Raw genomic sequence first — 24,301 nt, 5'->3', positions numbered from 1 at the left:
AATTAGCACTGCAGTAGATGTCACGCTGGTGGCACGCCCTCAACTTGATCACGCAGCAGAATTGATCATTGCAAACTGTGTTGATGATGGACATAAACTGTGTTCTTTAGTCCTAAAAATGTCAAAAATATCAGTTTGGGATTTTGGGAACGCATATTTGAATGATATCAATACATTACATGGGCTAAAAACAAAACAAAAACACAGCCATCTCCTGGGATTCCCAGAATATGGGCTGTCTATTTCCCGGATCTGATTCATCTCATTTTCGGGAAAAATATTAAACCCTATCCCAACACTGACTGTTGTTTAGCAATGCTACGAAGAACATGTGGTACCACTCTTCAGTAGATATTGTCCTCCATCATTGTCACACCAAATGTGTTCTACCTGTTCTAATGTTTCAACTCATCTGAAAGGCAACTGGCAACATCATGTAGAGACCAAGGTCTACAGTTCTGAGTTATGAAATGATAAAGTAAGTGTAGATCAAAGTCTAGTTTGAACCACTTGGTAAATGCATCGGCCACAAGTGTTGATAGTTTCAGACAAAGGGCTTCTAGAGTCAACTTTTAGAGTTTGAATCATTCAGAAAGAAACTATAAAGTCAAATTCAAATGTATTAGTCACATACAATTATACAGAGTATATGTAGTGACATGCTTTGTCCACTGTCTCCATGGCTGTGCAATGTGTAAATAATAAAGGACATAAATGTCTAAAGTGCATGAGGTGTTTCCAACATGCTTGTGCTCCTGCTACAGTCCTCATTCATAATCTGGATAGCTTGGGGATTAAAACGTTTCCCTCATTCTCCCTGTGTTGGCCCTCAGGCAGCTTAACGTTTCCCAGAGTGTAGAGCAGAGTAGAGACAGTTGTTGGGCTGACTGGGATCTCTGGAGGTTTTCTGTACTCTGGACTTTACTCTCCTGATGTATATTTCCTCTAGGTTGGGTAGTGCACTCCTGGTGGTACGTTACGTCGCTGATCTAACGTCTCTCTTTAGGGCTTTACGGTCTTGCTGAGTGCTGTTTCCATACCGAGCTGTTATATTCCCAGTAATAATACTTTCAGTGGTGGCTCTGTAAAAGTTCTTAAGTAATTGCTGAGGTAGCCAAAAGTACTTCAGGCATCTGAGGTGAAAAAGAGGCTTTGTTGTCTGCTTTGTTCCTCTTGATGAAAACGTGTTAGTGTAGCTCTGGACTCTGACCACCAGAGGGCCATGAACACTCAAAAAAAAAAAATGTTAATGGGAATGTGTTGTAGCGTCATTTCAAAATAGTGTCTTTAGCTGCATGCTACCAGGGGCCTGTTTCACAAAAAGCAGAATATATAAATCCAGGATAACTGATAAAGCGAGGCTTGAGCTAGTTTCTGTGGAGCCTGGCTTGGCGTGTTACCGAAGGCCAAGCCAGGCTGAGGAGGAGGGACTAGGTCAGGCAGAGGAGGAGGGACTAGGTCAGGCAGAGGAGGAGAGACTAGGTCAGGCTGAGGAGGAGAGACTAGGAGCTGAGGAGGAGAGACTAGGTCAGGCAGAGGAGGAGAGACTAGGTCAGGCAGAGGAGGAGAGACTAGGTCAGGCTGAGGAGGAGAGACTAGGAGCTGAGGAGGAGAGACTAGGTCAGGCAGAGGAGGAGAGACTAGGTCAGGCAGAGGAGGAGAGACTAGGTCAGGCTGAGGAGGAGAGACTAGGTCAGGCTGAGGAGGAGAGACTAGGTCAGGCTGAGGAGGAGAGACTAGGTCAGGCAGAGGAGGAGAGACTAGGTCAGGCTGAGGAGGAGAGACTAGGTCAGGCTGAGGAGGAGAGACTAGATCGAGTCAGGCTGAACTAATTCAGATAGATACGCGTCAACGGCTTTCCTCAAAAGACCGTTGAGATTTACTGATGCCAAAATGGAGAATACGCATTGTTCATACTTTATGCAGAATGAGCAGCAGCTTCTTGTGGAAGTATGATGACGTGAAACACATTATTTATATATAAAAGAAAAGAAACACGGCCGCTGTAATGAAACAGCGAGAGAAAGCGAGGCAGACGATGACGGACCGACTGAATGCGTAAGTAGCCTAAAAATATACATTAACTGACCACGGCTCTGAATTAAAACCGTCATAATCATTCCATCCAAGGAGTAAGATACTAATCATTTTCACAAATTAACAGTTGTACTCTTTGCCTTAAAAGTAAGCAGAAGATAATGTTACTCAGGAAATTTACAATGAAGATCAATTTTCTACAACGCTAGAATATGATTCAGTAAATATCTCTTTCACTCTGTTCCTCCCTCTCTCTCATGGGCTAAAATATAAATTTCCTAAGTCATATTAACTTCCACTGCTCGCTTTTAATGCAAAGTGTACAACTGTTCGTTTTTGCAAATGACAGTGACTCATTGAATGGTTTCAGTTAAGAGCAGTAGTTCATAAATGTACATTTTTAGACTATCAATCAGTCTGTCCGCTATTATCTGTCACGCTTTTTCTCGGTTTCATTTTTTAATAGAGGACGAGTTTCCTTCTCTACATATTATATGCCCTTGTCCCTGTATATATGGACATAGAAAATAAAGACACTAAAGAAATTGGACTCTAAAATCTAGAAACTATGAAGATAATTAAGTGATAAATTTCATGCACACTGTAAACATGAATGGAACAGAGTATATTAATCTGTTATTTCCCCCCAAATATAAGGTCAAAAACCACTGAGGTGTCCTCTCCCATGAATGTACAGTAGCCTACATCACTAGATAGTTACTGGTCCAGTGAACTAAGACTATAATTTCGGAGGATTGTACAATTAGGATATGTTCTTAAATCGTACAATCCTCCCAAATTATAGTCCCAGTTTACTGGACAACACAAATTGTGTGCTAAGAATGCTAAATTCAATGCACATGGAAGTGGAACATACATGATCCTTTATTGTTAAAGAATAAAAAGAAAAATTAATCAACTAAAATAATTCAAGGTGCATTGGTCAACTATAGAAATGTACAGCATTGTATGTGTTGCCCTTAGTAACAGACTTCATTTAAAACACATATGAAAATTCATCAGCCTTTTCTAATTATCTCAACAACTGCCATAATATATTCATCAAACTTCTAACAACAATATGAACAGCAGTCTTCATACAGCAATATAACAGTAACAATGACTGTCACATTAATAATTATAAATAAAAATATTTATTTAATAGTCACAACTTTAAATAATAACAGTACTTAAATGAACAGCAATAAGCACCTGTTGTATTTTAATCCAGGCTGATAACAACAGGGTAAAACCACTGCTGGGTGATCAGAAAAGGCTCCAGGATTAAATAAATCCTGGCTGTTAGGCCTGCTCCCCCAACCAGGCTAACTGTTAGCCTGGCTGTTAGCCTGGTCGGGACCAGGCTAGCTGCACAGAATAAATCTCCATGGTGATTTATGTGCCTCCGCTTTGGGAAACCGAATCAAGGCTAAATTCATCCAGGATAACGGGAAAATCCCGCCCCTTATCTTGGTTTTGTGAAACAGGCCCCAGCTGCTAAGCTACACTGTTTTTGTTGTTGTTGTTGTTGTTGTTCAGATGTGCACCAGTAGGCGATGGAGAGAGAAAAGCATTCTGGGGAATCTCCGATTCTGCTTCTGATTTTGATAGTCGAAATCCCTTTTTTGATAAATTTTCAAATTTAAAGTGCGCTTGACCCCCATAATAATGAGTAAATCTGATCATTATAGCAGTAGTTTTTCCGAATGCTCACACAGCATTCGGGAATGGAGGAAGACGTGCTCTGGGTTATTGGCATTTCTTTAAACCAATCACAATAAATTAAGTCTTCTAGTTTCATATGATCCAGACAGAGATCAATAATTGGATTTTATGAATCTGCACTGAACCAAATTATAAACCCAGATAATCCATCCACCTCACAGGTGTGGCATATCAAGATGCTGATTAGACAGCAGGATTATTGCACAGGTGTGACTTAGGCAGGACACAATAAAAGGCCACTCTAAAATGTGCAGATTTACTGTATTGGGGGTCCGGAGGGGTCCGAACACCATTCAGTATCTGGTGTTATAGTTAGGGTTCATCTCTCTCTCTCTCTCTCTCTCTCTCTCTCTCTCTCTCTCTCTTTTCTCTCTCTCTCTCTCTCTCTCTCTCTCTTTTTTTGACCTTTATTCTTTTTAAAAAATGGAGTCAAAATGTTAATCACACTTTTTTTTTTTAATACAACAGACATTTTAGATAATTTTTCCGTTGTCAAGCAAACACTGGTCTGTGATTGGCTGGTCTAAAGGTATTTAAAAACTGCAGGTAACCATAGCAACAGCAGTGATGCTCTAATGTGCCGCAGCAGTTAACTGAGCGGTGAAACTAACCGGCCGTAACATGCCGACAGAAACACTCTGAAACTGAACCGCTCTGAAACATTATCACTTAATCAATATTTAGTAAACTACTCCAACAACTATCCCAGTGCTGTTACATAAACCCAAATATCCAAACTTAAACTATTCCCCCACCTTCCTCATCCTGATACCTCTTAACATCAGTTTCTACACCTTCTTAATAGATTTATGTTTGGTGTTTGTTAAAGTTTATTTCTAAAGCTCCAGATTCTCTCTGTTTCTTCACCTCCACCTTATTAAATATTTTTATATATCAGGACACCTTCTGGTATCTTATTACTAACTTATTACATCTCATTAACACTCACAATTGGTGATTAGAATTCTTGAAGTTATTTATATTTCTGTCCACCCTATCTTGTATTAAACTATAGATTCAGAAATATACAGTGTGTCAAATTATGATTTCAAAATGATAAACCAAATCACACACAGACCCAAACACAGAAGAAAAAAAAAAACAGGACTGAAAACAATGTAGACGGCAAGAAGAGGCTTATTTATCTGATCAATCATTATTTATCACAGTCAGGTTCAGTGTTAGTGGCAGAGGCGGCTTTGAAGTGCTAGTTTTAGTTTTCTTAGAGGATTGTAAAGTGCTAGGGGGACGGGCGCTTTGAGCCACCGATAGGGCAATTCTTAGTTCCACCAATAAGACCTTTAAATAGTTTACTGGCCTCTTCATGTATAAAGCACAGTCCGCCCCCCGGCCTTTCGTATTGGCTGACTGCTCTGTTTACATCAGCGATACAGATCAAATCATTATTATTATTATTATTATTATTATCATCATCTGTAGCTACACACCACTTGGAATGATCATTACAAGCCTCCCACTCAACCTCCCTCTTAACCTCCCCATAACCCAGATCAGCTTTTACAGATTTAATATTGATCACTTGAGGTTTATTTTGGTCGCAGTAGGAATCTTCACGGTAATCCTGGCGGCCCCAGGTCTGGACTCTCACACCAGTCGTGTAGTTCTTTGCAATATCGAGGTAAAGATCTCCAACTGCAAGAACAACAACACATGAGTCATGGTACAGAATCTGATTACATCCTGACAGTTCAATGCTGACTGATGTTACACTAAATACTGTAGGAGACTGCACAACACACTCAAGCAAACTAAACACCTCCCCTTATATTTCTTATATATTATATTCTGAAAAAACTTTTTAAAAGGTTTAAAATTACCTTTTCTTTCGCTGGGATCAAATTAATCCTGTAACGTCACTAATAGTCTTTGTCTGTTTGTGTGACTTTACAGTTTACTCTGTGTGATGTGGATGTTATTTACGACAGTACAGGTGCTGTTTACCGACAGAGTTTTTCGTTACTCTCTTGACCGTGGAGTGTGTGCTGTATGCCCGACATATTGATTTATAATAACACTGGGCTTAATGGTGTTTTATCATAAATCCATAGACATGGTGAGAAAGCTTGGACCCTAAATCAATCAGTTGTCAGGATAGAAAATAAAACATCTCCCGCCCGTGCTTCTAACAAGCTAACGTCAGCTCGACTCCAGTAGTGAGAGAGAGAGAGAGGTCAACGTCAACAAAGATGTTTATATATGCAGCATAGAATTTATTTGCATTATGTTTAGGGAGGAGGAGAAAGATAAACAAGGGGAGCCCCTCAGTTTTCTACATCCTTTATATCACACTTTTCCCTCAACATTCAGCAATGTGACCAACATGACAACATGACATACACGCCACTGTCTAAATGGCGCGTGTCATACATACACCTCGTCATGTGGTCAGTCTGATGTAACAATAAGCTAATTAATAAATCTGTTCCACTTGGAGTCAAAAGTTTATCTTTCCATTGATGGTAGGTTTTTACACACTCTGCACATTGGTGTTGGGTTAAAGAAAATAATACTTGAAGATTATTGAATACTTGGGAACTGTAAATGTTTGAGTATTTAAGCTCTAATTGGTGAAATATATGAAAATGTTGAGTTTAAAACACTTTTAGTGACTGAGAATAACATATAGTTACCAAATCTCTTTGAGTCCTTAAGTGAGTCCTTTCTATAGGTTGTTGTTGTTGTAGTAGGTTCTGAAAAACAAACAGTAGAATAATCAGTTTGTGTCATCTTCACATCTTAGGCAGGGGTTCATTGGTATTTTGTTTACAGCCCATAATGTCCCTGACATTTACAGACAAATACACTGACAGACTTTTTCATTTGAGTCTCTGACTCTTTAATAAGAACATTTGGGAGGTTGTCCTTTCTGAAGACTATTGAAGCATGAAGTCAGTGATCTTCAGCAGCTCCACACATTTAAATGTAACCAGATCTAACCAGTGGAATCAATCATTAAGATAAACACACTGATGTTAAACTACAGTACAAGCTGCTCTCAACTATTTCACATAACATTTGATTTCCACAGTAAAAATGTCTCTTTTCTTTGTAACTAAGTTAGTTAATCTGATTCAAACCATCATGCAGATATTTTAGGGACCGTTCGGTATTTATGGAATGGACCACCGGAGAAAATAAAGGAGGGTCATGGTTTTTTTATTCTTTGTTGAGGGAGGGTCATCCAACATTTTTCAGTCCACAGGGGACTTCATATACTGTTTTAGTAAAAAAAATTCCTGGCTGATGATGCATGCAGCAGGACGTAAAAACGAAAATGACTGTTGCTAGTCTGGACATCTTACCGTGACATGGTTGCAATTAAGGTTTCCTAAATGCCCAGTTTGTCATTTATAATTGATTATGCGGGTTTTGTGTAGATTTGGCCTTTTATACATTTATTCCCACTTGTTTTAAATGGCGAATTGGAGGAAGCCTAGTGACGAGTCCATAGCAACCAGCTTGTGTGTAGAATGTTACCCAGAGTGCCTTGCTGAATGGTCTCAATGTTTTATTGTTTTATTTCATGCAAATACTACTTTACTAGAGGAGTAACTTAGTATTTGAAGTAATGCAGTAATGCAGGAAGTGTACATTTAGTTTCCATGCTTATTGTGTTTCCACAACAACGTTAGTGAGTAAATCTACTGAAATGGGCCCCCACACCATAACAGAGGAGTGGGATGGCGGATGAGAATGCAGAGGTTTAGTCACGTATGTCATGGCTGTAAAAAACAATGGGAATCTGTATATCTTTGCCAAGGCAAACCAGTACAGAAGGTTTGATAAGTTGTTGGGGAGGGTTATTCCTTTTTTCCAAATGATGTTGGAGGATCATAGAAATTTTTTAACTGGCGAGGGAGGGTCATGTCTATTTTGGCTAAAGGTCCCAAAACTCCTCCGGTAGCTCCCTTAATAAATAAACGAACAGTCCCTTACTTGTATACTGTTTTTAGCAAAGCTACGAACGGTGTTCCTGCATCTGATGTCAGCTCCTGGATTCCCTCCTCCTGGTGAATTGTTCTTCTCTGTAACCTGTATAACTCTATGGAAGTTGGCATTGGTGTCTTTTGGAATTTGATGATCAAACGGGAAAGCTCTGATGTCCAGCAGGTGTTGACCTTCAAATAGTACAACAAGACACCATTAACATCATATTCAAATCAACCATAAGACCATAAATATAAAGATGTAACTAATATTACCTATCTTGTTGAACTGGTCGTACTTGAATGTTACACAGATAAATGTCTGAGCATTCGCTGCTCCACTGTCAGGGTAGAAATCATTTTGATCTCTTGTGAAAGGGAATCGTGGTGTGCTGTGTGAGAGCCAGACTCCTGTGGTTTTATCCATCATCACAACTCCTGAAACATCAACAGATAGACAGATAATGGCAAAAAGATTGTTTAAAATTATGTGATTTCCTGAATGTTTTAAACTAACTAGCTCTGTTGCTGCTCTGATGTTACTTTTAGAATTTTTTATCAGCATGAGTCACTCTGCTTTTATGCGTCACTGTGATCTGATGTAAACACAGATTCTCATTCAAATGATTCAAAGACAGAAGCTGAAGGAATTCAATTCAATTTTATTAATAGTATCAAATCATAACAAGAGTTATCTCAAGACACTTTACAGATAGAGTAGGTCTAGACCACACTCTATAATTTACAAAGACCCAACAATTCCAGTAAAAATCATTATTAATACAACAGAAATCTGATGTGATTACATACAAGAAGTATGACATCACACTGATCAGACTCTGTCCTCTGTGATGAAAACCTGATGGAGGTTCAGAGAGATGTTTCCTGTGAGAGAGATGCTTTCTCTACACCTTTACTGTGACCGAAATTACAGCCAGCACCCTTTCCATCTGGAGGTTGATCGTTGTAGGTGATGAATCCAAAGTCTTTGGGGGGCTATAAATGATTCAGAATAAACAGAAGAAACATTATGATGTTTTAATTATTGGGATGTCTAAAGAGGGGAACAGAAAGGTACAAATCTACCGCTGCCAATCAAATACAACAACGCAACATGCTTTCTGGACACATTCTTGTTAAGAAATGTTGAGGTCTGTAAGGATCTGGATCACAGTACGGATCGGATTTTTGGATCAGCACAAAACAAGGGGGAACAATTTAACAATAACTATTAACAATATAACTTAGCACCAGGAAAGTGCTGTTGAGCGACAAAATCAGATGAGAAATTGTTTTGTCCAATAACTTTGAATGCACCATGAGATTTATCAGTTTCAAGTGAACGCCCATTTAGTCATGTCTGTGTTTTTACGACAACGGCGGCTGCAGACGGTTGTACATCCCGCTGTTAGAATCCTCTCCAGTCTCACCTTTACGCACTTTAGCTGTCAGCCTTTAACCATGTTTAATCCAGCTGCTAGCTAACGCTAGGCTAACGTTACCTGCTGCCAAGTGTAATGTTGGTGTTAACCAGGCGTGACGCGCAGCGAGCAGCAGAGCAGAGCAGGCATTTAAAGTGATGGGTTGGAGTAATTTACCCTAGGGTCCTTGTGCACCATGACCTCGAGCCAAACACCCTCCCAGAAGCTTTTTTCACCTGGGTCTAACATTGGGAGAGTTAGCGTAGAGTAGCGTTAGCGCTGGGTAGCTTAGCGGGGGGGCTAATGGACCCACGTTTGTATCTCGTAAATGACCCCACTAATAATGTCCCGAAATGATATTTATTAATTTAACTTTTTTTTTAAAGTAAGTGCTGTAGTATAACTAGCAGGAGACAAGTAATAATTGAGGTAAGTTTGGAGACATTACCTTATTTAATCATTGAATGAATAAATATTTTGGTTATAACTCTTTTTCGGTGTAGTAATTTATAGACCGGCCCTAAGCACTCGTCTAACTGCAGGTAGCAGCAGCAGCAACAGAGAGCTGAAGAGAGCAGGCAAGTGTTCATAAACTTCTGGTGTACTTACAAACTTTCCAATCCATCGTTTTATGAGTACATAACCTGTTTGTACTACTGTAGTACGCGTTGGTATTTTCGGCATTATCAGTGGGGTAACTTACAAGATACAAACGTGGGTCCATTAGCCCCGCGCGCTAGCTATTCAGCTCATAACGCTACTCTAGCTAACTCTCCCAATGTTCAACCAAGGTGAAAAAATCTTCTGGGGGTGTTTGGCTCGAGGTCATGGTGCAAAGGACCCTAGGGTAAATTACTCCGAACCATCTCTTTAAGTGTCCGAGAAATGAGGCACTGAAATTCGCGTTGCTATACGGTGTTGTATATACCGGTGGTTTTAGCACCTGATTTTAACATGCACGCTTTCAGGTGAACGAAACATTTCGTTGCCTGTATATTTTCACAGCAACCCCTCCTAGAGATTTCTCAGCCTACTTTGAATAACAGCGACAGTAAAAATAGATTTCACACTTCTTATGGTTAAACTTTTTAATTGATCTGTGTTTCTCATGCGTTCTGAACCGTGAGAGTTGATCTGTACGGACCACAGATCATCTATGGTCTGTTAACCACTACTGTAGCAGCCGGGGGGGCGTTTTCAGGGGATCTGATAAAGGTTAACATAGTAACATGGTAGTTACAGCCATGCATAATGGCAATCCAGTCAGGCACCGGCTGGCTGAGCATTCATTCTCTCACACACACACACACACACACACACACACACACACACACACAACACACACACTGCGTTTTACGTCACTCGCGACAGTCCTACAATAATGCAGGTGTTTCCATTTATTTAGAATTCCTGTAGCTAAAAGATGAGACTGATTCAACTTTTGGATAAAGGCAACCCGATGACACCCTCTGGAGGACAATATGTGACGCTATCCGACTCGGTTCTGTCCGTATCCCGGTGTGCGAGTCCCGTAACTTAACAGGAAACAGGAAACAGCACTGCCTCTATCGCTGCTACACTATGAAGATAAAAAAATACGGCTAGCACTGAACCGCCCAGGAGTGTACCAACAGGTGACTGTCACTCTCGCTTTCCCCCCACTCTTTTTGTGTGAAATGAAGCTGCCTTCAAGTGCATTCGGCAAGTTGGTTGCCATTGTCACTGAAGTTCAAAGCTCAGAAAATCGTTTTCCCTATTATAATTAGTCCATGTTGAGGGTAGATGCAACAGAATGGTCGTGAGCAGATGTAGACACTCAGACGGAATCAAAAGTGGTGTCAAAAGGATGGGATTTTATTATACTTGTCCCAAATTAAGGCCCATAGGCAAAATAATCAATTAACAAAACCAAAAGAAGAAAAAAAGAAAAAGAGGGAAAAAATATATACTTCCACAAAAAATAAAATAAATTGACGTGAGAGTCAAAACTTATTAAACAATACAAAGTTACAGCTGTATAGCAAGTTTGACGGGTTTTTGCACTAGTCCCCAGAGCCTTCACAGACTGACGTCCTTCCTTCTAGCGCCCCCGAGCAACTGAAACTGACAGTCTATATAGGCCTGTAGCCATCCCTGGAATTGGAAGATACCAACCCCAAATAAAATACAAGGGTATGGCGTAACAGACAACAAAAAGCTACAATCAGCCAAAATTAACAGATCTAGTAGGCTAGAAATTTACCGAAGATTTATATCTGACTCACCAAAACATTCCACTAAGCCACCAAAGACTTTGACAGACAAAATAAATAATTACTCAAAATTACAATAATTTCCTGTTAACCCGGATGTAGTAACGTCATTTAAACTCACCATCCGCCGCAAACTTTCCTTTAACAACAACAGAGCAGACGCCGGTAAGCCACCAAGACTACAAGTTATCCTGTTAACTTTTAAACTAAATAAACAGCAAATTAACATAGACGTAAGTGTTGTGTGATTATTATAAATGATGTTTGTGACAAACAATATGGTTTTAAACAGAATCTGATGTATTGATAAATATAGCTATAGCCTAGAAATCACCGCAGTATTAGCTGTAAATATGTGCACAAGAATGCTACGGGATTACTGTATGGAATCAAATGAATGTGGTTTAACAGATGATTTGAAACGGAGCATATAATACGTAACAGAGCATATTGACATGCTAACAAAATATACACGGCAACATTTAAACTCAGCCTTTGTGAGCTAAACTAGGTAGCGTATCGCCACCGTGACGGCAGCTATGCGCCCGTCACAGTCCATCAGTTTGAATCAAAATTCATTTTTATTGAAATAGAAACAGCTGCAGTTTAAACATGATTCTCACCAATTGTATGTTTGGTTTAAAAATGTGCTTCAGTGTGTTTGCCAGGACACCGTCAGGATTGTTGATGAGCTTATTGTGATCTTTAGAGGTCTCCTTCTTCTTCCCAGTTGAATCAATGTAAATATATTCCAAACCCTCAGTGCTGTATTTTTCGTTGTGGGTCTTCCGGTCTCTTGTAGATGATGTACCTGATGATGAGTAGAGAAGAGAAACCTCAATGTGCAGAGAGGACAGAGACATACTATACTACTACTACTACTACTACTACTACTACTACTACTACTACTACTACTAATAATAATAATAATATATATATTAAAAAGTTAGCTTTATTTTGTGCCTGTATGTCTTGTGTACCAGGCGGTAGCGTTGGTGCAGATAAAGCTACAGCAGCAACGTTTGAAGGCTTTAGTGACGGAGGACACTGTATCCTATGCTGCATAGACGGTCAAGAACAGGCCTCTTGGGACAGTTCTTTTCTAACTTCATCGTTGTTTCACTGTCAGTGGCAACACGTCTGTCCGTGATAGACAGGTTGAGTTGTGCTAGGGCCAGCCCCTCATATAATCACCGTGAAGAAACTATTCTAAGCTCCCTCAGCTTCTGGGCTAGCTTGGTTGGTTAACTGCTAAACAGTTCACAGACGGACCGTTACCGTACTACGTTGTCGAATGTAGTTCCTGATCCAGTCTGGATTTGCTGAGCAAGTACTTGGCGAGAAGTTTTACCTTGTTTTAACACAGTTTGAAAGCAGTGTCCTGGTCAAGGTGAACTGCTCTTCTGTCTAGCTAGTCGGTATTTGTTTACCGGTTACTTAGCTGTGTAACTCTTCTAACCTCTGGCTCACGCGTTACGGCGAGCCTCCCTGGGTTTGGTTAGCATTTGTTTGTTAGCCGGACCGTACCTAGGTAAGGACTACTAGCCAGTCAGAAGCAGAGTATGAGGGCGTGCCCTGACAGTACCTAGGTAAGGACTACTAGCCAGTCAGAAGCAGAGTGTGAGGGGGTGCCCTGACAGTACCTAGGTAAGGACTACTAGCCAGTCAGAAGCAGAGTGTGAGGGGGTGCCCTGACAGTACCTAGGTAAGGACTACTAGCCAGTCAGAAGCAGAGTGTGAGGGGTGCCCTGACAGTACCTAGGTAAGGACTACTAGCCAGTCAGAAGCAGAGTATGAGGCGGGCTGTCCTCACAGTACCTCGGTAAGGACTACTAGCCAGTCAGAAGCAGAGTGTGAGGGGGTGCCCTGACAGTACCTAGGTAAGGACTACTAGCCAGTCAGAAGCAGAGTTTGAGGGTGTGCCCTGACAGTACCTAGGTAAGGACTACTAGCCAGTCAGAAGCAGAGTATTAGGGCGTGTCCTGACAGTACCTAGGTAAGGACTACTAGCCAGTCAGAAGCAGAGTATTAGGGCGTGTCCTGACAGTACCTAGGTAAGGACTACTAGCCAGTCAGAAGCAGAGTATTAGGGCTGTCCTGACAGTACCTAGGTAAGGACTACTAGCCAGTCAGAAGCAGAGTATTAGGGCGTGTCCTGACAGTACCTAGGTAAGGACTACTAGCCAGTCAGAAGCAGAGTATGAGGGCTGCCATGCTAGCAGCTAGGCGAGCATTATAACGTGGTTACAAAGTGACCACGTCTGTCTCTGAAGTAAAGGCTGGACTACAATAGAGCTGTTTGGAGCAGTTGGTCCCTCTGGGGGACTTTGGGCTTTTAACTTTTGTAAACCTATAAGGTGCACCAAAAAGATATATAACACAATAAAGAAAAGCCAAAAAGGATAATATGAGCACTTTAAGTTCTGCAGTAACTTGGCCATGACCAACGGTACGGTTAAAATATATATATATATATATATATACCCTTTCAAAATTGTGGATAAATAAGATTGTTTCAAGCATGTGATGCTCCTTTACCCTTTACTCACCTGGGGCAAGTAACAGGTGTGGGCAATATAAAAATCACACCTGAAAGCAGATAAAAAGGAGAGAAGGTGACTTAGTCTGTGCATTGTGTGTCTGTGTGTACCACACTAAGCATGGACAACAGAAAGAGGAGAAGAGAACAGTCTGAGGACTTGAGAACCAAAATTTTGGAAAAATATCAACAATCTCAAGGTTACAAGTCCATCTCCAGAGATCTAGATGTTCCTTTGTCCACAGTGTGCAGCATTATCAAGAAGTTTGCAACCCATGGCACTGTAGCTAATCTCCCTGGACGTGGACGGAAGAGAAAAATTGATGAAAGGATGCAGGATAGTCCGGATGGTGGATAAGCAGCCCCAAACAAGTTCCAAAGAAATTCAAGCTCTTCAAGCTTTTCTCATTCAAGCCTCTGGCACTGGGTGCCTTGACTGTGTGCAAGGCATCATGAAATCTGAGGATTACCAAAGGATTTTGGGTCGCAATGTAGGGCCCAGTGTCAAAAAGCTGGGTCGTGGGTCTTCCAGCAGGACAATGACCCCAAACATACTCCAAAAAGCACACAGAAATGGATGGCAACAAAGCGCGGAGAGTGCTGAAGTGTGGCCGGCAATGAGTCCAGATCTAAATACCATTGAACACCTGTGGAGAGATCTTAAAATTGCTGTTGGGAAACGCCCTTCCAATATGAGAGACCTGGAGCAGTTTGCAAAGGAAGAGTGGTCCAAAATTCTGGGTGAGAGGTGTAAGAAGCTTATTGATGGTTATAGGAAGCGGATTGATTTCAGTTATTTTTTTCCAAAAGGTGTGCAACCAAATATTAAGTTAAGGGTGCCAATAATTTTGTCCAGCCCATTTTTGGAGTTTTTGTGCGCAATTATGTCCAATTTGCTTTTTTCCTTTTTTTTTTGTTCCAATACACACAAAGGGAATGAACGTGTATAGCAAAACATGTGTTAATGCAATACTTTTCTGTGAGAAATACATGATTTTCGGAAAAATGTCAGGGGGCGCCAACACTTTTGGCCATGACTGTGTATGTGTATATATATATATATATATATATAATTTCAATTCAATTTTATTTATTTATTTTAAGCAGGATGCAGCAGGATGCGCCGGGGATTTGCAGAGAATCACAGAGCATAGCTTTGCTAAGAAGAAACATAAGGACTCCGAGGAAAACTCCCCAGAGCTAGATTCGTAACAAGCAATTCTGGGACAGGATGCATACAGAAGTAACAAGTAGAAAAGAGAGAGCAGCTCAGTGTGTCATAGGAAGGAAACAGCCTCCCCTGCAGTCTAGAATTGTAATAGCATAACTAACTACGGGAGAAGCAGGTGGGCCGGGTTAGGTGGACGGCTGCAACTCCTCACTCCCTAACTATAAGCTTTGTCAAAGAGGAGGGTTTTCCGTTTACTCTTGAATGTGGCGACGGTGTCTGTCCCTCGAACCCAGACTGGAAGCTGGTTCCACAGAAGCCGAGCCTGATAGCTGAAGGCTCTGGCCCCCAGTCTACTTCCAGAGATTCTAGGAACCACGAGTAGCCCCCGACATTCTGGGAGCGCAGTGCTCTAGTGGGACAATAAGGTACTAAGAGCTCTTCTAGGTATGATGGTGCTTGACCATTTAGAGCTTTGTAAGTCAGGAGGAGGATTTTAAATTCGATCCTAGACTTCACATATATATATATATATATATATATATATATATAGTGTATAGTATATATATCGTGTATAGTATATATATCTGTATAGATGTGATATCATTGCTATCGTTGTTGGCCTGGCTCAGGTTCAACTCTCTGTAAAACATGGACAAATACAGACAGAGAATTAATCTAGTATTTGAGTGTTGTCTCACCAGTCCACTGCTTCATCACTTTCGTTTCTGCATCTCACTTCTCTGACTTGTCGCGCCGGCTCCAGCAGAGCAGACAGATCGTCAGGAAAATCCTCCACATAACTCCCTAAAACACACAGTTACAGCAACAGTTACACCTCCACATTCACTGACCATCAGGAAAATCCTCCACATAACTCCCTAAAACACACAATTACAGCAACAGTTACACCTCCACATTCACTGAGCTTGAAGTTCACATTATCCGTTTTTATTTACCGCTATTACAAAAGGTTTTTAAAGTGGCCATATTATGCTCATTTTCAGGTTCATAATTGTATTTAGAGGTTGTACCAGAATAGGATTACATGGTTTAATTTTCAAAAACACCATATTTTTGTTGTACTGCACATTGCTGCAGCTCCTCTTTTCACCCTGTGTTCAGGTCTTTGTTTTAGTTACAGAGTGAGACCTCCTAACTTCTGTAACATCTTTTTTGGAAGTCGCACATGATCAGTAGCTAGGTAAGACTACATGCTCAGCAACTAGGTAAGACTACATGCTCAGCAACTAGGTAAGACTACATGCTCAGCAACTAGGTAAGACTACATGCTCAGCAACTAGGTAAGACTACATGCTCAGCAACTAGGTAAGGACTACATGCTCAGTAGCTAGGTAAGACTACATGCTCAGCAACTAGGGAAGGACTACATGCTCAGTAACTAGGTAAGGACTACATGCTCAGTAACTAGGTAAGACTACATGCTCAGTAACTAGGTAAGACTACATGCTCAGTAACTAGGTAAGGACTACATGCTCAGTAACTAGGTAAGACTACATGCTCAGTAGCTAGGTAAGACTACATGCTCAGTAGCTAGGTAAGACTACATGCTCAGTAGCTAGGTAAGACTACATGCTCAGTAGCTAGGTGAGACTACATGTGCCTGCAGCAACTAGGTAAGACTACATGCTCAGTAGCTAGGTGAGACTACATGCTCAGCAACTAGGTAAGACTACATGCTCAGCAACTAGGTAAGACTACATGCTCAGTAGCTAGGTAAGACTACATGCTCAGCAACTAGGGTAAGGACTACATGCTCAGTAGCTAGGTAAGACTACATGCTCAGTAGCTAGGTGAGACTACATGCTCAGCAACTAAGGACTACATGCTCAGTAGCTAGGTAAGACTACATGCTCAGCAACTAGGTAAGGACTACATGCTCAGTAGCTAGGTAAGACTACATGCTCAGTAGCTAGGTAAGACTACATGCTCAGTAGCTAGATGCTCAGTAGCTAGGTAAGACTACATGCTCAGTAGCTAGGTAAGACTACATGCTCAGTAGCTAGGTAAGACTACATGCTCAGTAGCTAGGTGGAGACTACATGCTCAGCAACTAGGTAAGGACTACATGCTCAGTAGCTAGGTGAGACTACATGCTCAGCAACTAGGTAAGGACTACATGCTCAGTAGCTAGGTAAGACTACATGCTCAGTAGCTAGGTAAGACTACATGCTCAGTAGCTAGGTAAGACTACATGCTCAGTAGCTAGGTGAGACTACATGCTCAGTAGCTAGGTGAGACTACATGCTCAGTAGCTAGGTAAGACTACATGCTCAGTAGCTAGGTAAGACTACATGAGCTAGCTAGCTGTTTCTCTAACTTCAGTCAGTGCAAGGCAGGATTAGCTGGGAGACTTCTTCTAAACGAGGAATACCTGCAGAACAGGGCCATGGAAGTAGTTCTATACAATTTATTTTGGAGATTAGGGTGAATTTGTGTGTTGTTGTAGTAGTGTTTTTGTTTTGAGAACGAGCTAGCATGCTAACGGTTAGCCCCCTAGGCGTCTCGACTGTGCTGTAGAAAGCCGTGCAGATTTTGACCAGCTCACCAGGAGACTGAAGGCAGGACACATTCAGAAACCAGATCTCACTCAGAACACCAGGGATGGATTTTTTCAAAGTCTGTATGTGTGTGGAAGCACCAGAGACACAAAATAACTCCCCAAATCCCAGAAAAAGGGATTCTTTTCATAATATGGGCACTTTAAAGTAATTAATTAGTGAGGATTTTGGCTTTTAGGGGACAAACACTATTAACATTCTTCACCTGATAGTCAATGTCTTACATTTAAAAATCCTGACTTTAGTACCAGACATTCATCAGTTTTTGATAAATTCCCAGTTGGTATTTTTTTTAACATGACTTCATTCATTCACACGGTTACATCTCTAGTTAACATGTTTTTTTTGTGTGTGGCATTTTTAGGCCTTTATTTGACAGGACAGCTTAGATTTGGGGGAACGACATGCAGCAAAGGATCGCAGGTCAGAATTGAACCTGCTGCAGCGAGGAATGAGCCTCTGTACATGTGGGGCGCACCCTCTACCAGCTGAGCTACCCAGGCGCTCTCTAGTAGTTTATTGTAAACTGCTGGCTGCTGTTTGTGTTTGTGGCATCTTTAATATCAGATTTGAGTGAAACTGACTGGATATTATGCATATTTATACATATAGCATATCACATTATTCCATATGGCACATATTAAGGAGTACATCATTAAACATTTCACATCAATTGCCATCTATTAAACATGAATACAGACTGATTTAGAACCATCCAACCTGTGATCCATACCTGTGTCTGGTTAACCCAGGAAGAGGTCCAGAGAAATGGATCTTGAAGTTCCTGAAGCTTGGTGACGTGGTGACTACAGACACTGGTCTGAAGAAAGAAAATAATGAGTCATATGAAGAGTAATATAGCATGTTCACTTATTAATTATATATATATATATATATATATATATATATATATATTAATTATGTCAAATATATTAATAAAATACACCTAAAACTGAAAGATGATTCATGGTCACTTTGCTAAATCACAAAAAACACAGATATTGTCTTTATATGCTTTTTAAAGATAAAAAATAAGAAAAAAATTCATTTTAATTATTGGATTCTGAGTAAAAACATTGACACAATCTCAGAAACTGTTCTTAATTTAAATTCAGCTCTTTTCATTTCAGTGTTCTTACCTGAGTTGTTGGTCTGTGTTGTTGGTCTGTGTTGTTGGTCTGTGTTGTTGGTCTGTGATGCCGAGGAGGCAGAGACCAGTTTATATATCTGCAGAGAGGGAGGAGGGACGCGCACATCACATGGTTTGGAAATTACAGTAAGTAAACTCCCTTTACTTCTTGTTAAACTCACACCCTTTCTATGAATGTAAAATCAACAAGGAAGTTAACTTTTGGCACAATCCAGAAATTTGCATATAGCACCTTTCAACAACAATGTCAATTTAATTGTGTATGACACCTTTCATTACAAGTAAACCCAAAGTGCTTTACATTAAAACAACATGAATAGAAAAGAATACAATATACACAAGACAATCAACACATTTATTACTTTAATAATTACAAACAAGCAATTAGAAGCATTCAAATGTATGAGATGCTGCGACTTCAATTATGGTTTCATCTCACAGTGTTTATTTCATTTTAATTCTGCTTCAGATGGAAATACAGTCAATGTTCTTTACATAATGTTGGCTAGTTTAGTGCAGCATACTGGAATGGAAATTGATTAATTTGAAAAAGGGACAATGCACAAATAAACATTAAACTTGTTAAACAAGAGAATATTTCTTGGGCCAGGTTATAGCAACAATTGCTAATTTCCACTTGTAGTCCCTGGGCTAACATACCATAATATAATAATAATAATAATAATAATAATAATAATAATAATAATAATACAATATAAACATACCATGTGAATGTATAATGTGCACATACAGTACAGGCCAGAAACTTTGGTCACACCTTCTCATTCAATATCTCTTCCTTTTTATTTTCATGACTATTTACATTGTAGATTCTCACTGAAGGCACAGAACTATGAATCGAACACATATGGAATTATGTACTTGGCAGAAATTGTGTTAGAAAACGATGTCTTATATTTTAGATTCTTCAAAGTAGCCACCCTTTGCTTTTTTATTAATAAGGGAAACAATTCCACTAATTAACCCTGACAAAAGCACACCTGTGAAGGTAAAACCATTTCAGGTGACTACCTCATGAAGCTCATTGAGAGAACACCAAGGGTTTGCAGAGTTATCAAAAAAGCAAAGGGTGGCTACTTTGAAGAATCTAAAATATAAGACATGTTTTCAGTTATTTCACACTTTTTTGTTAAGTACATAATTCTATGTGTTCATTCATAGTTTGATGCCTTCAGTGAGAATCTACAACGGAAATAGTCATGAAAATAAAGCAAACGATTGAATGAGAAGGTGTATCCAAACCTTTGGGCCTGTACTGTACAAGCTAACCAATATTATGTAACCAGGAAAGATTCTGAAATGTAATTCAGCAGAACTACACGTCATGCATCCTAAAAAAGAACATGTTGGGCATTGCCTCTGATTGTTTAACTTCACAGGAAGAGACTTAAAGTAAACAATGAACAGGATCAGTTGTTTGCACACTGAGGTCTGACTGTCATCTTTAATAAAGATGAGCACACATGAAATATAATCTCTCAGTGCTGCACTAAAGAAACACTTTCCTTCAGTGATGAAAACCCTGCTGGTCTTTGACTCTCTGTGTAGATCAGGGTCAGGAAACTTAGCTCAACCAATCAACACTAGCAATAAGTGTGTGGGACAGAGTTGTTTTAAATCTGATGTCAAAATGACCTTTTTCTTTGACAGCCATTGGCGAGAAAGCTATGGGTATTTTTCTGAAAGATATAGATTTTCAGCTGAGGGGAATTACTTTATAGGCTATTTGTCGGGCTTGTTGAGCCGTGTGTTGCAATGTGACACATCGGTTTAAATTATGTTTTATATATTTTTATTTCCTCCCACATGCATCTCTCTTCCTGCACCCGGGGTTGCAACTGAAATAAAAGGCTTAAGCAATGAACGATAATGGAGAGCACCAGTGTAATTATGGTCAGATCTTGGTCCTGACTGATGGGGAAGATATTGATAAGAGTTGTGATTTAAACATTTACAGCGTTGGCATATTTTTGCCAGCTTTCCTTCCTGTTTCAGGAAGCAGCGACTGATTGTGTTTTGCCTGTAAAACCGTGTCTGTGTTTCTTCATATTTATGTAGAATTATAGCTTGCTCTTCTTATGTAAAATATGCGGCTCTGGTAGAGTGTTTGTGATTGGGGCAGCGAAACAAGCTTCCCAAACGAGGCCAAAACAGAGACAACATCCATAAAGAGTTGCAGCAGCAGTTAGTACTTGTGCTTGATTTTGAGGCATCAGTAATAGAAGCAGTGGTCTGGGTATCAGATCAGGGGCTCATATTGTTGCTGCTCACATCAATACCCCCCTGAACTGTTCTAGAACATGTACTACACTGTCCTCCCAGCACCCCCATGATTCATGCAGTGGCACGGCTCTGCCTTTCACCTGTTGCTGCAGGCCCCCAACGAAGAAGAAGAGGCTGCTGGTTGACTTGAGGAACAGGTTATTCAGGTTATTATTATCGTCATCTGCTGCTCGAGCTGTACAGACACACACAAGCCATCAGATTTGGGTTTATTCCTCCGGCGTGCTGTTTCCGGCTTTTAGGCCGTCCTTCCCCGGTGTTTTTCTCCTAAACCCAATCCTCCGCGATTCCGTTATTGACGCCGCTTCACTCTGCGGCCGTCTCCGCATGTAACCCCCCAGTCCCATTAGCTACTAAAGAGCCATGCACTCTCTTGTGGGCCTCCTGGGCGTGCCTAGCCTACTCCTGGTTGCTTGGCAACAGTAAACAGAAATTCTCCGGTCTTAAAAGTTACTCCAGAGGTATTGTTAGGCACAAGAATGATGTTTTTGATTTGAAAAGTGTTTATTTTCGATAAAAGTAATAAAATATATGAGATAAAATGCCAAACTTACAGATATGTACAGTATATGTCTGCGCTCATCTTGAATTATTTTCTTCTAATGTCACTGGACGACGTCACACCCGCCCCTTTCACATACTGGCTTGTCGGACGCGCCAGCATTTGTACAAAAACAGACTTCTTGTCTATTTCGCCCCGCTCTTGTCGCGCAGCGTTTGAGCTCGTCATCGTCGCTGGCAAACTGGCCCCCGTTTGAAAATGAACCGCGCCGTCGCTCTGTCTCCGCTCTATTCTATAGGACGCGTTTATTTCAACGCTACACGCAGTATTCTAAAGGCAGCGCACATTTTAGAAAAATGAAGCGGGGTCCAGGAGCTCGCCGATGCCCATCTTTATGCAATTGAATCCGCGTTAACGCGTAGCGTACTATCCAATAGAAGTAGAGCACCGAGGGAGACGGGAGGCTCTCCCGTGGGTCCTTTCTTTAGAAGTAGCAAGAAACAACGTTCCCCGCTGTCTCATACCCACGGCCAGCTTGCAAACTCCAGTGCACCGAACGTACACAAATCAGGGGAGGGCCGTACACCGCGTCTGTCGGTGGTCGTAACAGTGATGGATCTTGTACCGAGGCGTCGTCCCCGCTTGCTGGAGTCGCTATGAGCCCACTCTACTTTGAGAAGCGCACAAATAACGGGTTTACACCTGTGAAATACGTGCAATGTGTACGCTTAAAGTGGAATTGTGCGATAGCAGATATCACGGCATAGCCCAATGACAGTAATGGAAACCACGCGTATAGTATAAAGGGACGTGGGACCGGATAGGTTGGTTGGAGTGGTGGATGGGTAAAATACAGGCCTTATCCGGGAGAGACCCGGGTTGGCATCCCGTGGTGGCGATTTCCAGCCTGTGTTTTTCTGTTGTTAGGCCGCTATTAGCTGTTTATGTGGCGTTTTGCGACTTTGTTGTGTTTTTTAAGCTTCCCCAATGTTTCTTCCCTAAACGCAACCGGTTGTGAATTCCCCCAACCGCTTATTGGTGTGTTTTTGATGTTTCTTCCTAAACCAACCGTTTATTGAAGTGTTTTGATGTTTTCTTCCCTAAACTCAAACCGTTATTGGTGTGTTTTTGATGTTTCTTCCCTAAACCCAACCGTTTATTGGTGTTTTTTGATGTTTCTTCCCTAAACCCAACCGTTTATTAGTGTGTTTTGATGTTTTCTCCAAACCCAACCGCGATAGTGTTTTTATGTTTCTTCCCTAAACCCAAACTGTTTATTAGCTGCAGGTTTTTGATGTTTTCCTCAAACTTAAATCCGTTTATTATAGCGGGCAGTTCTAAACCCAACCGCTTATTGGTGTAGGTTTGATGTTTCTTCCAAATCAACCGCTATATTAGCGTGTTTTTGATGTTTCTTCCCAAACCCAAATCCATTTATTGTGTTTTTTGATTTTCTCAAAACTCCAACCGCTTATTGTTGATGTTTCTTCCCTAAACCCAACCGGGCGTTTATTATGTTTTTTATGTTTCTTTCAAACCCGTCCATGAAGTGTGTTTTGAGTCTTCAACCTTAACCGCTTATTAGTGCAGTTTTGATGTTTCTTCCTAAACCCAACCATGCATATTGTGTTTTTATTTCTTCCGTGAAACCAACCGCTATTAGTGTGTTTTCGTGACTTTTCCGTGTCACCAAAGCCTTTCCCTGCATTGCTTTCAACCCAACTTGCTATCTATGTCTTGTGTGTGATGCTGTTCTTCGATAACACCAACGCGGTGACGCCAGCTGCGTATAGTAAAACGCACCGCCCCCTTCCTTCGAGGCCCCGCGTATGTAATGCACGAAGAATTTGACTTTGGCGTATTACTAATGTAACGGCCAACCCAAGGTTATTGTACTGGTAAGAGACCGGTTGGCTTTATAGGAGCCGCTTTTTCTTTTTCCTCTCCCGAATACAGAACCACGCACCCAGCTCCATCTCTCCTAAACTCCAAACTCCAGCATCGCTATTACGAGACGCTAGCGAGACTTTACCACAATAAGAAGGAGAAAGGTCTGACCGAATCGGCCCTTATTTTAATGAAGTTGGTGTGAGAATGTGTTGCAAAGACAAAGGAAGTAAAACAGGTTTGTAAACTAGCAGCAGTAAAGTTAAAGAATCAAAGAATTAGATGAATACCGGATAGCCCAGTTGGTAGAGCTACGCCATATATATAGTGTTTATTTCCTCGTATTAAAGCTGCCCAGGTTTGACCTCGACCAAGTGGCCCCTTGCTGCATGTCACTCCTCTTTCTTCCCCTTCATGTCTTCAGCCATCCTGTCAAATAACAAAGGCCTAAAATAATTCAAAAAGAACCAGATGAACTAGAATCACTGAGGAGCAGACAGCGCTGTGTAGAAAACAAGTATTCACTTGGTGATCAAATGTGTTTTATTATAGTCTCTATTTAGCATTATGTTCATAAGAAAAATTAAATGTAATCACCTTTTATATGTTAAATGCTGTAATTCCTGGAAACAAATTCTCTGTGATGTAATGGCTGTTTGGTTTGTTCTTGTAGTTTCATGTTTAGTCACTCAACAGTTACTTCTTAGAGAACAGTTTGGGACAACAGCTCTGTTGTAAATGCAGTGAGACCCTGCTGTTTAATGTTGAGTACAGCAGCTCCTCCCCT

General features: G+C 40.8%; 2 protein-coding genes across 2 annotated transcripts in view; both read right to left on the bottom strand.

The window, feature by feature from the left end:
• LOC120545287 (deoxyribonuclease-2-beta-like) overlaps positions 1 to 18,471 on the bottom strand; it is a 41,882-nt gene extending 23,411 nt beyond the window's left edge. The window contains exon 1 of the mRNA XM_039779493.1: positions 18,405 to 18,471. The gene's annotated coding sequence lies outside the window, so the exon portion shown is untranslated. The remainder of the gene's footprint in view (positions 1 to 18,404) is intronic.
• Positions 5,353 to 13,965, bottom strand: LOC120545323 (cell-death-related nuclease 7-like). The gene is made up of 7 exons (XM_039779577.1): positions 13,932 to 13,965; positions 12,006 to 12,193; positions 8,621 to 8,702; positions 7,986 to 8,147; positions 7,720 to 7,901; positions 6,414 to 6,473; positions 5,353 to 5,415 (listed from the first exon to the last, which is right to left on the bottom strand). The coding sequence occupies exons 4-7, from the start codon at positions 8,137 to 8,139 to the stop codon at positions 5,368 to 5,370; spliced, it is 444 nt and encodes a 147-aa protein (XP_039635511.1). The 5' UTR covers positions 8,140 to 8,147; positions 8,621 to 8,702; positions 12,006 to 12,193; positions 13,932 to 13,965; the 3' UTR covers positions 5,353 to 5,367.
• Positions 18,472 to 24,301: the final 5,830 nt, after the last annotated feature.

The sequence above is a fragment of the Perca fluviatilis genome, chromosome 17, assembly GCF_010015445.1.
Source record: "Perca fluviatilis chromosome 17, GENO_Pfluv_1.0, whole genome shotgun sequence".
Lineage (NCBI taxonomy): Eukaryota > Metazoa > Chordata > Actinopteri > Perciformes > Percidae > Perca > Perca fluviatilis.
The sequence above is the reverse complement of the archived record's forward strand: the minus strand, read 5'-3'. Positions and strand labels throughout refer to the sequence as shown.